The sequence below is a fragment of the Heptranchias perlo genome, chromosome 4 (assembly GCF_035084215.1).
Source record: "Heptranchias perlo isolate sHepPer1 chromosome 4, sHepPer1.hap1, whole genome shotgun sequence".
Classification (NCBI taxonomy): domain Eukaryota; kingdom Metazoa; phylum Chordata; class Chondrichthyes; order Hexanchiformes; family Hexanchidae; genus Heptranchias; species Heptranchias perlo.
In genome coordinates, this window is record NC_090328.1 from 79,907,236 (window position 1) to 79,923,790 (window position 16,555).

Consider the following 16,555-nt stretch of genomic DNA (forward strand, 5'->3'; position numbering starts at 1 on the left):
CTTAATCTTCTAAATTCCAGAGAATACAACCCTAATTTGTGTAATCTCTCCTTGTAATTTAACCCTTGGAGTCCGGGTATCATTCTAGTAAAACTACACTGCACTCCCTCCAAGGCCAATATATCCTTCCTAAGGTGCGGTGCCCAGAACGGAACACAGTACTCCAGGTATGATCTAACTAGGGCTTTGTATAGCTATAGCATAACTTCTACTGCCTTGTATTCTAGTCCTCTGGATATAAAGGCCAGCATTCCAATAGCCTTTTTGATAATTTTCTGTACCTATCCATGACATGAAAATAGAATGAGAGTAAATGAGCAAGAAATATAAAAACAGATTGTAAGAGCTTCTACAAATACGTAAAAAGGAAGAGAGTAGCGAAAGTAAACGTGGGTCCCTCAGAGGCTGAGACAGGAGAAATTATAATGAGGAATAAGGAAATAACAGAGACGTTAAACAAATATTTTGTATCTTTCTTCACAGTAGAAGGCACAAAAAACATACCAGGAATAGTGGAGAACCATGGGCCTAATGAGAGTGAGGAACTTAAAGTAATTAATTTTGGTAAAGAAAAAGTACTGGTGAAATTAATGGGACTAAAATACGACAAATCCCCAGGACATGATGGCCTACATTCCAGGGTTCTAAAAGAGGGGGCTGCAGAGGTAATGGATGCATTGGTTGTGATCTTCCAAAATTCCCTAGATTCTGGAACGATCCCAGTGAATTGGAAGATAGCAAATGTAACACTGCTATTCAAGAAAGGAGGGAGAGAGAAAACAGGGAACGTTAGGCCAGTTAGCCTGACATCAGTCATCGGGGAAAATGGTGGAATCCATTATTAAGGACATGGTAACAGGGCACTTAGAAAATCATATGATTAGGCAGAGTCAACATGGTTTTATGAAAGGGAAGTCGTGTTTGACAAAACTATTAATTTTTTTGAGCCTGTAAAGTAGCAAGGTAGATAAAGGGGAACCAGTGGATGTAGTATATTTGGATTTTCAAAAGGCATTCGATAAGGTACCACACAAAAGGTTGTTACGCAAGATAAGGGCTCATGGGGTTGGGGGTAATACATTAGCATGGATAGAGGAGTGATTAACGGACAGAAAAGAGAGTAGGAATAAACGGGTCATTTTCGGGTTGGCAGGCTGTTACTGTTGGGGTGCCGCAAGGATCGGTGCTTGGGCCTCAGCTATTTACAATCTCATATTAATGACTTAGATGAAGGTTCTGAGTGTAATGTATCCAGGTTTGCTGACAATACAAAGCTAGGTGGGAAAGTAAGCTGTGAGGAGGATGCAAAGAGGCTGCAAAGGGATAGAGACATGTTAAGTGAGTGGGCAAGAAATGGCAGATGGAGTATATTGGTAGGAAGAATAGAAAAACAAAATATTTTTTAAATGGTGAAAAACTACTAAATGCTGATGTTCAGGGGGATTTGGGTGTTCTTGTCCACGAAACACAAAGTTAACATGCAGGTACAGCAAACAGTAAGGAAGGCAGATTGTATGTTGGCCTTTATTGCAAGGGGGTTGGACTGCAAGAGTAAGGACGTCTTGTTGCAAATGTACAGGGCTTGGCGAGACCATACCTGGAGAACTGTGTACAGTTTTGGTCTCCTTACCTAAGGTAGGATATACTTACCTTAGAGGCGGTACAAAGAAGGTTCACTAGATTGATTCCTGAGATGAGAGAATCTGAGAAGAATGGGCCTACACTCTGGAGTTTGGAAGAATGAGAGGTGATCTCATTGAAACATATAGGATTCTGAGAGGGTTTGACAGGGTAGATGCTGAGAGGCTGTTTCCCCTGGCTGGAGAGTCTAGAACTAGGGGGCATAGTCTCAGAATAAGGGGTCAGCCATTTAGGTCTGAGATGAGGAGAAATTCCTTCACTCAGAGGGTTGTGAATCTTTGGAATTCTCTACCCCAGAGGTCTGTGGATGCTCATCGTTGAGTATATTCTAGGCTGAGATTGATAGATTATTAGACTCTAAGGGAATCAAGGGATTTGGGGATCAGGCGGGAAAGAGGAGTTGAGGTTGAAGATCAACCATGATCTTATTGAATGGTGGAGCAGGCTTAAGGGGCCGTATGACCTACTCCTGCTCCTATTTCTTATGTTCTTATTTAATGATCCAAGTACATGGACCCCCAAGTATCTTTGGACCTCCGCTATTTTGAGCTTTTCACCATTTAGAAAGTACTCTGATCTATCGTTTTTAGGTCCAAAGTGGATGACCTCACCCTTGCTTACATTGAAATCCATTTGCCACAGTTTTGCCCATTCACTTAATCTATTAATATCTCTCCATAATTTTATGCTTCTATCTACACTGCTTACAATGCTGCCTATCTTTGTGTCATTGGCAAACTTGGATATGTGGCTCTCTATCCTGTCATCTAAGTCGCTAATAAATACAGTGAATAGTTGAGGCCCCAACACAGATCCCTGTGGGACACCACGAGTCACATCCTGCCAATTTGAGTACCTGCCCATTATCCTGACTCTCTGTCTCCTGCCGCTCAGCCAATTTCTTAACCAGGTCAATAATTTGCCCTCAATTCCATGAGCTTCAACTTTAGCTAACAGTCTCTTGTGAGGGACTTTATCAAATGCCTTCTGGAAGTCCATATAAATTACATCCTTAAGACATTCCCCTGTCCACTACTTTGAATTTTTTGAAGAGGTGAATTAATCAGGTTCATCAGGCATGAAGTACCCTTTACAAATCCATGTTGGCTCTCTCTGAACAGCTGAACATTTTCAAGGTGTTCATGTACTTACTCTATCCTTAATTATAGACTATTAATTTCTGGACAACAGATATTAGACTAATTGGTCTGTAATTCCCTGGTTTCCCGCTCTCACCTTTCTTAAATAGCGGGGTGACGTGCAATTTACCAATCTAGAGAAACGATTCCTGAATCGAGAGAATTTTGGAAGATTTTAGTTAGGGCAATGTTCTCACCTACTTCCTTTAAAACCCTGGGGTGGAAACCATCTGGTCCTAAGGATTTGTCACTCTTGTTTCGTCCAATTAAAGTGTCCCAGAGATACAGAATAATGTTGCAAGGTGCACAGTGAGTGCATATTGTTTTAAATTGCAGTAATGTAGACCTAAAGTAGACTCTGTGTTTTGTGCATCTATGGTATTAAGTCAAATAATACAAAATGTTAGAAAGTCCTTGTTTACAGGATCGTCAACAAACAATCTAGTCTGTAATGGGGAAAAATATGCTTGGGTAAGTGGACATATGCTATTTATTTCTTTTAGAGAATGACAACAACTTAAATGTCAGAAATGTGCACTGTAATCCCACTATATTTGGGTGTATTTTTATGATCTGTAGAGAACAGTCCACACAAAAAAAGCACACAATCAAAATCTAACAGGCTTTGGGCTGTTGTACTGCTCTTCTATGAACTTAGAGCTAAATTCACATGCTTATTTTTTAAAATTTGTAATTATATATAAAATAATATTGCTTAATTGAAAATTTACACTCCTACATTGCTGCTGTGCAACTCCATGACTAACCACAGCTTTGTAATGTGTTGGCTCTAATATAAATTAAGGAGCTGTCATTACATTCTAGAAATGGTTGCAACTTATGATGTCACACTGTATGTAGAAACCTGTCTACCTACTTACCAGTGCAAGTTGTTGCCTGCCTCGCCTCAGCTCTTTGGATTTATGATGGTGAATAGATTTCACTGTGTGGAGTTGGTTTGAAACAGGATGCATGTGCTCGATGCCTCAGTTTTACAGTTTACCTGATGCAGCTGTATATCTGTAGCATACAGTCGTGCACTCAAGTTTGAGGAAATGTATTGCTGCAGGCTGGTATTAAGCTGTTAATGTGAAGAGGCATGTGCAAGAATGCATCTTCATCATGATGGAGTCTGTAATGTAATAGCATAAATTTTCATGGACATGGATTTTTTAAAAAGTAAATTTGGCTTTTTCTGTTTTTCATTGGTTTAACAGATGAAGGACTGTTATTCATAACTTTTATCTGCGAACAGTTGGTGTTGTGCTGTAACTTGTCTATCATTAAAACAGTAACTTAGAGCGCATGTTTTTTCAGTTATTAGAAGTTATCTGGTTTTCCCATCTAAATCTACAAATCATGAGTAGTGTTTTAAGTGAAATGATTCACTTCAGTAAAATATCCAGCCAAGATTTTGGGACAATATGTTTAATTTTACCTCCAGGATTAACATAATCTCCAGGAAGACCCAATATATTTTTTATTCATTCATAGGATGTGGGCGTCGCTGGCAAGGCCAGCATTTATTGCCATTCCTAATTGCCCTCGAGAAGGTGGTGGTGAGCCGCCTTTGCTGTCCGTGTGGTGAAGGTGCTTCCACAGTGCTGTTAGGTAGGGAGTTCCAGGATTTTGACCCAGTGACGATGAAGGAACAGGGATATATTTCCAAGTCAGGATGGTGTGTGACTTGGAGGGAAAGGTGCAGGTGATGGTGTTCTCATGAGCCTGCTGCCCTTGTCCTTCTGGGTGGTAGAGGTCACGGATTTGGGAGGTGCTGTCGAAGAAGCCTTGGCGAATTGCTGCAGTGCATCTTGTAGAAGGTACACACTGCAGCCATGGTGCGCCGATGGTGGAGGGAGTGAATGTTTAAGGTGGTGGATGGGGTGCCAATCAAGCGGGCTGCTTTGTCCTGGATGATGTCAAGCTTATTGAGTGTTGTTGGAGCTGCACTCATCCAGGCAAGCCATCCAGGTATTCCATCACACTCCTGATTTGTGCCTTGTAGATGGTGGAAAGGCTTTGGGGAGTCAGGAGGTGAGTCATTTGCTGCTGAATACCCAGCCTCTGACCTCCTTTTGTAGCCACAGTATTTATGTGGCTTGTCCAGTTAAGTTTCTGGTCAATGGTAACCCCCAGGATGTTAAGATATAAGATATTAAGGGGAACAGATAGGGTGGATAGAGAGAATCTATTTCCGCTGGTTGGGGATTCTAGTAGTAGGGGGCACAGTCTAAAAATTAGAGCCAGACCTTTCAGGAGTGAGATTAGAAAACATTTCTACACACAAAGGGTGGTAGAAGTTTGGAACTCTCTTCCGCAAACGGCAATTGATACTAGCTCAATTTCTAAATTTAAATCTGAGCAACCATAGGTATTAAGGGATATGGGCCATGGAGTTAGATCACAGATCAGCCACGATCTTATCAAATGGCGGAGCAGGCTCGAGGGGCTGAATGGCCTACTCCTGTTCCTATGTTCCTATGATGGTGGGGGATTCGGCGATAGTAATGCCTTTGAATGTCAAGGGGAGGTGGTTCGACACTCATTGGAGAGATGGTCATTGCCTGGCACTTGCCTAGTGCGAATGTCATTTGCCACTTATCAGCCCAAGCCTGGATGTTGTCCAGGTCTTGCTGCATGTGGGCGTTGACTGCTTCATTATCTGAGGGGTTGCGAATGGAACTGTACACTGTGCAATCATCAGCGAACAGCCCTACTTCTGACCTTACGATGGATGGAAGGTCATTGATGAAGCAGTTGATGATGGTTGGGCCTACGTCACTGCCCTGAGGAACTCCTGCAGCGATCTCCTGGGACTGAGATGATTGGCCTCCAACAACCACTACCATCTTCCTTTGTGCTAGATATGACTCCAGCCACTGCAGAGTTTTCCCCCCTGATCCCACACACTTCATTTTTGCTAGGGCTCCTTGATGCCACACTCGGTCAAATGCTGCTTTGTTTGAATTCAGCTCTTTTGTCCATGTTTGGACTAAGGCTGTAATAAGGTCTGTAGCTGAGTGGTCCCGGCAGAACCCTGTTAAACACTAAGTGTAGACAATGGCCAGTGGAACTTTTATTAATCCCTGGAACTGAGGAACCCCCTTCCCTGGTGGTGATGGAAATTGGCGGATGATTAAGTTTCACTATAATTAATGCAAACAACATTTGCAACATCACCTTTTATTCAAACTTCAACCTAGCTGAAAGTCATAGTCACTGGAAGAAAAAAAATGTTAGCATTGTGTCAAAACTTCTCTGGGTTAAGCAGTAATGCTGTTTAAAAATGTGACTGGTTGAAATTAATTTTTGCAAATGAGAATAAGTTACTTGAATTCAACAACTTCCCTTCTTCCCCCCCCCCCCCCCTCCTCAAAAGAAATCATGGCTCATGGGTCTTGATAAACAGTTTGCCAAGCAGGTTCAGTTCCTGCCTGCCAATAGTATCTCTGAAAAAAACAACTCCTGTAGAATGCAGTTGCTACAAACTAAGAAAAGGGAAATGCAACCTGTTCCTGTTGCTACCCCGGCCCTGACACCATGGAAATTTTCATAGATAATCAAGTATGCGGAGAACATGAAGGTGGATAATTTGATTTGTATTCGCATACACAGAATGCTTCCTTCATGTCTGCCTTCCAGCAGAAACATGTTTGTGTCATGTCTGGACGAAAATTTAACCTACATCATGAAAGAAGCTGCTGCAAGAGGTACAAGTTTTTGAAATGAATGTTTTCTACCTATTGCCAATAGGCCATTTTGCTGCTTTGGAGATATTGGGCTCGATTTTCATACCCCCGAGTGGGTGCGTTCGTGGCAAGGGGGCTCCGAAAATCGGGGATTCCCGGGGCGGGTCTGGAGCCCGGCTCCAACCCGCCCACTTCCGAGTTCCCCAGTGACGCGCTGACATGCGCGCGCAGCCCCCGCATGTGGGATGCCACTTAAACTAATTGAGTAGGTACTTCAGGTCGTTTACAGACTTGATATTTTAGGAGGGGTGGGATTTTGAAATAAACTGAGACTCTTTCCCGTACTGGGGGAAACGCTCCCAGTTGAAACGGACGTGTTGCAGCCACCAGCCTGTGGGAGCTGCAAAGATCCATTTGACAGAGGTGGGGGGAGACCCTCACTCATTGCAGGAGGCCACTCTGTCACTTTGGAAAAAATTTGGCCTCCACCACCCTCCTCCTAACACTAAAATTCACCAACTTGGAACCTCAACCCTGGTGTGCGGACACGTTTACCTACCTTGCGGACCCCCTCAAACGTACATCTTCCAGATGGGGGCCGCCGTAGCTGCAGTCATGACCTCCTCGGAGGACGAACAGCATCACCAGCCTCTCCGACCACGACGTCCACCTCTGACAAGTGGAGCTCCACAACACAGTGCTGTGACACATCCGCCTGCACAGCAGGAGGGAGGGCAACCGCAGAGAGAGATGCGTCGCAGAGGCACTACCCTCGCCAAAGGGTCTACAGACCGAGGCTCAGCTTCCCGGACCTCTCTGAGGAGCAGTGCATACAGAGGCTCAGTGTCAGTCGCCAGGTAGTCGCAGACATCTGCAGCCTCCTTAATGACGAGCTGCTCCCGGATGGACCGAGCAGCATCTTCTTACCTGTTGCTGTCGAAGTCACCACTGCCCTCAACTTCTTCGCCTCCGGAACCTTCCAGGGTGCCACTGGGGACATCACCGGGGTCTCTGTCGTCTGGACTCAAGTGCATAAGGCAGGTCACCGACGGCTTGTTTCGCAGGGCCTCGCACTATATCAACTTCCCCATGGATGACCTCAGCCAGATGGAGAGGGCAGTGGGATTCCACGCTGTGGCTGGTTTCCCACGGGTGCAGGGTGTAATCGATTGCACCCATATCACAATACGAGCACCTCCACACGAGCCAGGACTGTTCGTCAACAGGAAGTGCTATCACTACATGAACACTCAGCTCATCTGTGACCTCCGCAAGAGATTCCTTCACGTGTGCGCCAGATACCCTGCAGCTGCCACGATTCCTTCATCCTCAGGGAGTCCACTGTCCCACCCCTCTTCCACTCACCCAACACCCGCAAGGGCTGGCTCCTCGAGACAAGGGATATCCCCTGCACACGTGGCTTATGACACCTCTGAGGAACCCCACCACCGAGCCACAGCGTCGATATAACGACAGCCACATCGCTACCAGGTCTACAATTGAGCAGGCTATAGGGCTGCTCAAGATGTGCTTCAGGTGCCTTGATCATTCTGGGGGAGCGCTTCAATACGCGCCACACAGAGTGGGACGCATTATAGTCATCTGTTGTGCCCTGCACAACATGGCACAACAGAGAGGGGTGCTGCTGGAGGAGGCCCCATCCACATCTGCCGCCCATATTGAGGAGGAGGAGGCCGAGGAGGAGGAACAACCCATGGTCGGAACAGCGGCTCACCTGGCTGCTTGTGAGGCCAGGGAGTCACTGATATGTGAACAGTTCTCCTAACATCAGACAGTGTGAAGAGTCCAGTCCTCATCACCTGGACAGAGGAGCGGCCACACCTGCCCCCTCCCCTGCCCCTTGCACAAAACAGTGGTGCAACTACACCTACACCCACTGTAGAATGACCCAATGGGTGGCATCAAGTGTGCATGTTCATGGTGAACCTCATGAAAGGGACCTAGTCCACAAGCCAGTCAACAATGGGCAAGACGTGGCAGTAGTGGTGATAATAATAAGATTTATTGTGAATGTGGAAGAAAACAAATATAAATAAAAAACATGACAAATCGTCAAAAACCCTTGTGCTCACAAAACCTTCACCTTATGTTTACGGGAACCCCTACATGGTGCTACCCCTGTGGCTTCAGTGGCAGGTTGCTCTTGTCCATGCCCTGACCGATGAGATGCTTTGGGCCTACGCCCTCTGGATTTCGGTGCCTGTGAGGGCCCCGCCAAAGACTGCTCCACCTGCACCTGTGCAGGGGCAGACTCGGCCACCTGGAGAGGGGGCAGCATTGCGGGTACCGGTTGAGAGGGGGGCAATGGGTGAGACGTGGGAGCGCTTTGAGTGGCGTCCCCACTTCCATGTCCCCTTTCACCATCATCCCTTTACTGGCCCAGGCCCACATCACTCCTCTTACCCTGCTGGACGACAGACTGGAGGACTTGTGTGAAGCTTTGGCAGGCCAGTTGTAAAGTATCTGTCAGCCTGTTTAAGGCGGCAGAATGTTGCTCATCCTGAATCCGAACAGCCGTTGTCAGGGCCTGAATGGACTCATTGTTGAGCCATGCTTGACGCTTGATGGAGGCTAACCTTTCCTCCATCACAGACATTCCTGCATCTACCCGCGACACTATCTCAGAGATGCCTTCACGTCCCTGTGACACTATCTCGGAGATACCATCCTGTACCTGTGCCACCATTCCACTCATGCAGGAGTTGGACTCCTCCATCCCCTGCGTGATTGTGGAGAGTGCGCATGGCAACTGTTCCAGCATCTCGGCAATGTGCTGCTGCCCCTCGATGACTCTCCTTTTCACGGCTGGCCCCCAGGGTTCAGCATCTGGGTCCAGCTGAGCAGAGCCTGGAGAAGAGCACTCCCACCGACGCAAACTCTCTACGGCTGCCCCTGCTACCAGGGTCTGCTCGTGCTCACATGTGCGTGGTGACTCACCATGTGCAAGACCAACTAAGTGATGAAGGGGACCCACCGAGGTGTGTGTTTCTGCGCTGGTGGATGGATGGCTCAGATGTGACGATGGGCCCTCTCCCAGGCATTCTGGCATCTCTTCTCCTATCAAGGCAAAACACAGAGGCGTGATTGAGTGATGGTTGCATGGTGAGCCGCTGCATGCATTGGTGTGGGTGGGGTTGAGCGTGAGGGTGATGCATGGGAGGGTGCGTGTGCGACATAGCCATGAGATTACGTGAGGATTGGGTTGCATGGTAGTGTTCGAATGGGAACTGGAGCGGTGAGTACATGCAGGCAAGGTGAGGATTATAGTTGAGTGGATGTGAGGAATGATGCGAGAGCATTGTGGTGGCAGTGCAGAAGGGGTGTGGTGGTGGAGGTGATGTGGAAGACTGAGTGTGGGAGAATGCGTAAGTATACTCACTTTGGCTGACCTGGTTAGGTCATTAAATCTCTTCCTCCACTGCACCCAGGTTCGGGACACATTGCCGCTGCTGGTGATCTCCTCGGCAACCTCCAGCCAGGCCTTCTTGGTGGTGGAGGGAGGGCACTTCCTCCCATCCGATGGGAAAAATATTTCCCTCCTCCTCCTCCTCACCCCATCGAGCAGCACCTGGAGTGAGGAGTCCGAAAACCTTGGAGCAGCCTTTCCTCTGGCCTGCTCCATGGTCCAAAATTGGTTGTTTGCAGCAGGAGGAGCATTGGTGGACTGCCCCTTTAAATAGGGCTCCTTCTGCTGACCGCCTATGCTGCGCATGCGCAGTCCGCCCGCTGCGCAGCTTTCGAGCGCGAAACCAGGAAGCAAAGGTAAGTACCTTCAATCAAGCTGCGATTGCGTGCGGAGCACTCCGATTTCACTGGGCGCGTTATCCACACGCCCAGTTGACCCAACCCGCCGCCCTCCTCCTCATATCGGGCCCATTAAAACTCTCTTGTTACTAACTGAAGGTGTAGTATTGTTAGCTAAAATACAGAGAAGGTATAAATGTCAACTTGAATTATTTTTTCTAATACTAGTAATTTGATCAAAGATGTTTTCTGTGTGTTACCTTGATATGCACTGTTTGTTTATTTTTTTCAATCATGCTTGTTGTAGCAGCAATTTGCCAGTCTCCACAACAGTCAATAGCTGTTATTAGAAAGTGGAAAACTTAAGTGGTGTAAAATAGGAAATAAGTTGGTGCTTGCGACTAGTTGTTGAAGTTCTGTGTGCATTAATAGAACTTGTTTACAGTCTACAGTTTCACCTTTAAGTGCAGCAAATCAATAGGACTAGAGAATGAAAGTTTTAAGAACGTGGGTAGATATTTACAATCTGATGCACTATGGAATGGAATGGTTCATGTGATGCTGGGACAGCAAATGTGTCACTTGTTGACATGGTTGGTCCAGAGTTGTAATTGTAGGTTGTGAGATTGGATTAGTATTCTGTAGCTTTGTTGGTCAGCTTTGGGACTTGAAGAGAAATTTCAGAAAGGTTTACTTTCTTCGATGTTGTGCAAGAGCAATCTTAGTTCAATTTTTTTTTCCATATCAGCAAGAAAAAGATTCTCTTCAATTACCACTTTGCTTAACATTGTCCAAGATCAGGAAATCACCAAAGATTCATGGACATGAGCTTATTTCCTTGCTTGGTGCCCATCTTTTTCTTCTTCTCCTTCCTCACCCAATCCATCATGCATAAATATTTACCAGTGTGCTTTCTCCACACGATTCTCATATTCTGATTATTTCTCATCAAAAATCTGATTGAGCTTCTGTACTGATTTTAAATTACCAGGTGAGCCATACAGTCCCACATTTTACCCCTGATTTGTAATGAGTTAGCTGGTCACTACCAGTGCAAAGGTAGAAGCAGTACACAAATTGGCCTTAGCGCCCTTGCATTACAGCGGGGAAAAATCAATCAGGGTTCCCATTAGTTCTGGCTGTGCCTGTTGGACATTAAATGAAGACAAGCGCAGGCTTAGCTGTGATTTTTTTTCCCCTCTCCCTTCACAGTTTAATGTCTTTCTGACACTTAAACATAAAGGATGGTCAATTGGTTGAGAGAGAGACTGGTGCCCATGAAACTGGCCCCACTAAGGAATTAACGTTCTTGGGGGAGGATGGAAAAGGGAGGGCAGAAGTTTGCGACAGTGATTATCAAGAAGTTAATATTCTTTAGCTGCTCTACTACATGTTTAATTAAAACCAAAATAAAGTGGCTACTGAAACTACTGGCGAGCAACGAAATATGACGCGAGCTTTGCTATTTACATTAACTTTAGCTGGGGTTTTTTTACTGTTTCTCGGGCTTATTATAGGTCAGCCAGTTATGTTTTTCCTGAGCTGCCCTGCCCGCTGTGCCATCCGGGCCAGCTCCCCTCGTGAGTGTACAAGGCGATTTCATCCGCCTCGCGTAGTCCACTCCCATCGTGGGCTAGGGGCGCTGTTTTTCAGGTGGCGTATATAGGTGGGACATATTGCATCACCACAGCAGCGTCTCACTACCAGCATGGTCAGCACAGCTGGTGCACGGTGAGTGACAGCAGTTTTTGCTTTAAACCTGAGGCAGAAGTTCAAGTGGCACAGATACGAATTGTCCCCATCCCTGAACCATCCACTGTTCACCTCACTGTGAAAGAGAATTTCACCAACCTCCAAAAGTATGTAGCCCACTTCGGCTACCAGATCCCCCCTCTCCCAGAACACCTCGTTAAATTATTAAAAGCAGTAGGGGTGTCCCAAAAACACTTTTACACGCTGGAACAGAAGACTGTCCAGATAGGGGTCGATATTCTGAGTATTACGACCCTACCCTGGTGGGACATCTTTGAGAATATAGAGGTCCCCTCCTGGATTCGTCTGGCATCACACGTGCTAGTAATCTGTCAGCTCGGGATCGTCCTCTACCTGGTTTGCGTCCAGTGTAGGAATAGGGGTCTCGAGGTAGAACACAAAGGGTATGGAAGGACCAGTATGCTCGGGTAGACGAAACACCCGCGTGAGTTCGGGCACGCATCCCTTGCCAGTGATGGCAGCCTGTTTCATTATTTTAATAAAGATGGTCCCTTCCGTTTGTTGTTTTCAATAAAGTAAGTTTTCATTTTGATGTTGTTTTGAATAAAGATTGTGCATCGTTGTGTTGTATAGTATGCGAAATACTGTTTCATCTCAAGTGGTGCAGGGGTATTTGGACCCCTCCATGCTGGGATTGTTGTAATTCAACCTTGTTTTCTATCTGAATGCCTGCCATATACTGGGGTTCTCTCCAAGTAAGGGAATGTATGTGTCGAGGGATTAGGGATAGGTAAATAAAGGGGAGGGTTGTTTGCGACGGTCAGAAATTTTGCTCACCTTGCATGGACACTTCAAGCAAGTTTAAGTATCCACAGGGGGGAGTGAAGGGATTCGCAAAATTTCACATGTTCCCCCCCCCCCCCCCCCCCTGAAGATTTATTGGAGTTATTAAAAAAATAACCCTGGTGTGACTGTGTTCTAAACAAGCTAGGGATGGCTCTCAAAATGGCTGCAGTCAGACACATGGCCAAAGGCCTGCAGCATTTGAAACTGGACACCTTTCCACAAGGGCAGACAGGGATTTTTTTTTTGAACAATGCAGGGAGACAAGCAGTTGCATTCACGGCCTGAGGCAAGCCATCAGAAGTAATCCCACCTAAGGTGAACCATTAAGGAACATTCAGGAACAATGGAAAGCAGTTATGGAACTCATCAGTACAGATACCGGCCATTATGTAAATAGGCCAGAGATTGGGGTCCTTTGTCTTACGTTTTCGTGCTCAAATCGAACAATGGAGCAAGCTGATGAGGCACGAAAAAAAAACCTGATACCGGGAGGATATAACTGGGGCTTCCCAGAATCTCTCTCTCTTCTCTTCGCCTCTTGGCCCAATGTCCTGTCTGCCTGCTAGCAACTAAGAAGGAAGGCCATCCAGTAAACCTCGCGACCACACATCGACGGCAGCAGCAGGGCACAGGGGCCAGGCCTTTTTCATCTGTTTCACCGGTGAGCATTAATTTTCTGGCCGCCACAAGACAACCTAGCTAGGTGTAAGGGTGGGAGTTAAAGGGGTATTGCTAAAATTGTGATTTTAGAATTTTCCCTCGATGTGTCCGTTTCTTCCACCCCGTTAAGTGTAAGACTGTATTGTATCCATAGCGATTTCTTTTTATCTTCTGCATAATACTGTTTACCTTGTAGTTTTAGTTTTCTTATTAATAAACATTGGTTTTCCTTGTACCAATCCACTGGTCTGTTCGTCTGTCCTTGTTACCGCCCGATAAGTCAGAATCAGGAAGGGGAAAGCGATTCGCAACCGCACAGCGGGCAGGGCAGCTCAGGAAAAACATAACTGGCTGACCTATAATAAGCCCGAGAAACAGTAAAAAACCCCTTTCGGCAAGAGGGAAAAATGTACGCATAGTGAAAACGCCTATTCCCTGGGTGCAAAGGTTAGGGAAAAGGGGGTGGAGTTGCGTTTTTCTGAGTCTCCACCACCTTTACGTTGTGCTGGGATTCCCAGGGCTTCTCCTGAGAGGTGTAGTTGGACCTGGACCTGGACCTATGCCTGCATTAGGCACAGATCCAACATATTCGTGTAAATAAAATAGGTGGGGGTGCTCCTGGCCTTCTGCTTCAATTTTTGTGGAACTGTGGCTTAGGGTCACCCTCAAGAAGGGTCTGAGGGCCTGGCAGCAAGCCAAAGAAGACCCCAGTGGTGGGTGGGAATATTTTTTTCAGTTCTCACCAGATCTTCAGGCCATGGTACCTTCTTGCTTTAAGATTAACCATGCATGAAAAATATTGATTAAAAATGTAATTAAAAAAAATATTAACTTAGACGTAGTGGGTATTAATAGTGGTTAACACAATTATATTTCAGTAGTATTTGCTACCATTGAGCCAAACTGACACTAAGGCAAAGTGATTTTAATTGAATTTTATATACAAAAGAAATAATAGGGATAAGTAAAAATTGAGACTTGGAAAATATTTACTTACATGTGGAATTTCCTTAGTTCAGTTTTGTCAAGCAGATGTGATTTCCAGGAATACTTACATTATGTTTTTTTCTAAAACAGGACTATTGGACTCCTGTACACTAAGCCTGGTTCGATGTAACTCTTAATACTAGTGCTGGATGCTACTACAGCAGTTGTCTGCATTGCTTGGGGCTCCCTGCATCACACTGTAGGCATCACTTTAGCTTTACCTTACCAAAAGCTGTGCTACCTATCCAGATGAATGAAGACCCCATTTGGGAAGCGATCCAGTCAGAGGTTATCGATTGATGCAGCAGGTAAGGGCTGCGTTAAAGCTGAAGGATGCATATGCTTGATTTTGTCTGTGCTTCCAACAGTTTCTGGAATTGCTAAAAAAACATTTGGTGTTGCAGATGATAAACCTACACTGTAATGTGATCAGCTTTCATTTCGGAGACATTCAGATTATGGTGGTATAATAGCACTGGATTACATGATATTTGAAAGTTCGTTAGTTTGCCTCAGAAGTATAGATAAGAATTAAAATGGAAAGTTTTGTATAGTGTCACATTCCTTTCTTTGCTTAAGTAAATTTCAGGAAACCTTTATCTGTGTGTTAAATGAGTTTGTTAGTTTAGATATGTATGTTAAGTTTTCCCTACTTTACAACGGTACACTTCAAAAAGTACTTCATTGGCTGGAAGATTCATCAAGCCCAATATACGTTCTTATCTATAATTTTAGATATCAAGCTCATTAATTTGATGAGAAGATTTTGTTAAAGAGCCACTGTTAATTTTTTTTTTAAAAATCTGGCAGTTTCTTTCTCGCCTATTTTATTTTCTTCCCCTCCTGAAGTCATTGACTCCTTGCTGAGGATATGGTTCCGCAAGCATGATTGTCCTCTGGTAACTCATCAAACTGGTCGCTGTTCTTCTGTGAGACTTGACTGTGGGTGCTGGCAGGTTATTTGACTGCTGGGGGCTTTTCATTTCAGCCTGATCCTGTCCTCACCCTACATCTGAGTGCAGTAGCCTAGTGATCATGATACTAGACTAGCAAACCAGAGGCCATAAGCTCAAATCCCACCATGGCAATTTGTGAAATTGAATTCAATAAATCTGGTAATTTGTGGGATAACACCAGAAAAATCATGAAAGCTTTCAGATTGTCCCAATTGTCAAGGAAGGAAGCCTGCCTCTACATCACTCTAGAGGAGAATTTTTTATGCAGCAAGTTGTTATGACTTGGAATGCACTTCCTGAAAGAGTGGTGGAAGCAGGTTCAATTGTATGTTTCAAAAGGGAATTAGATACATACTTGAAAAGGAAAAAATTGCAGGGCTATGGGGAAAGAGTGGGACTAATTGAATAGCTCTTTCAAAGAGCCAGCACAGACACAGTGGGCTGAACAGCCTCCTTCTGTGCTGTATGATTCTATAACTGATCTCATTAACAATATCAGTGGTTTTGGCAGAACAAAGAAAAGGTTACGTAGTATACATTGCAATTCTTTTTTTAATTCGTTCATGGGATGTGGGCATCGCTGGCAAGGCCAACATTTATTGCCCATCCCTAATTGCCCTTGAGAAGGTGGTGGTGAGCCGCCTTCTTGAACCGCTGCAGTCTGTGTGGTGAAGGTTCTCCCACAGTGCTGTTGGGTGGGGAATTCCAGGATTTTGACCCAGTGATGATAAAGGAATGGTGATATATTTCCAAGTCGGGATGGTGTGTGACTTGGATGGGAACGTGCAGGTGGTGGTGTTCCCATGTGCCTGCTTCCCTTGTCCTTCTAGGTGGTAGAGGTCGCGGGTTTGGGAGGTGCTGTCGAAGAAGCCTTGGCGAGTTGCTGCAGTGCATCCTGTAGATGGACAACATTGCAGCCATGGTGCGTCGGTGGTGAAGGGAGTGAATCTTTAGGGTGGATGGGGTGCCAATCAAGCGGGTTGCTTTGTCCTGGATGATGTCGAGCTTCTTGAGTGTTGTTGGAGCTGCACTCATCCAGGCAAGTGGAGAGTATTCCATCACACTCCTGACTTGTGCCTTGTAGATGGTGGAAAGGCTTTGGGGAGTTAGGAGGTAAGTCACTCGCCACAGAATACCCAGCCTCTGACCTGCTCTTTTA

General features: G+C 45.5%; 1 protein-coding gene across 2 annotated transcripts in view; it reads left to right on the top strand.

The window, feature by feature from the left end:
- LOC137321056 (spindlin-Z) overlaps nucleotides 1-16,555 on the top strand; it is an 86,598-nt gene that overhangs the window by 40,417 nt on the left and 29,626 nt on the right. For both annotated transcript variants that reach the window (XM_067983217.1, XM_067983218.1), the window contains exon 4: nucleotides 14,531-14,748. In XM_067983217.1, coding sequence (XP_067839318.1) covers nucleotides 14,694-14,748 — 55 coding nt within the window. In that variant the 5' untranslated portion in view covers nucleotides 14,531-14,693. The remainder of the gene's footprint in view (nucleotides 1-14,530; nucleotides 14,749-16,555) is intronic.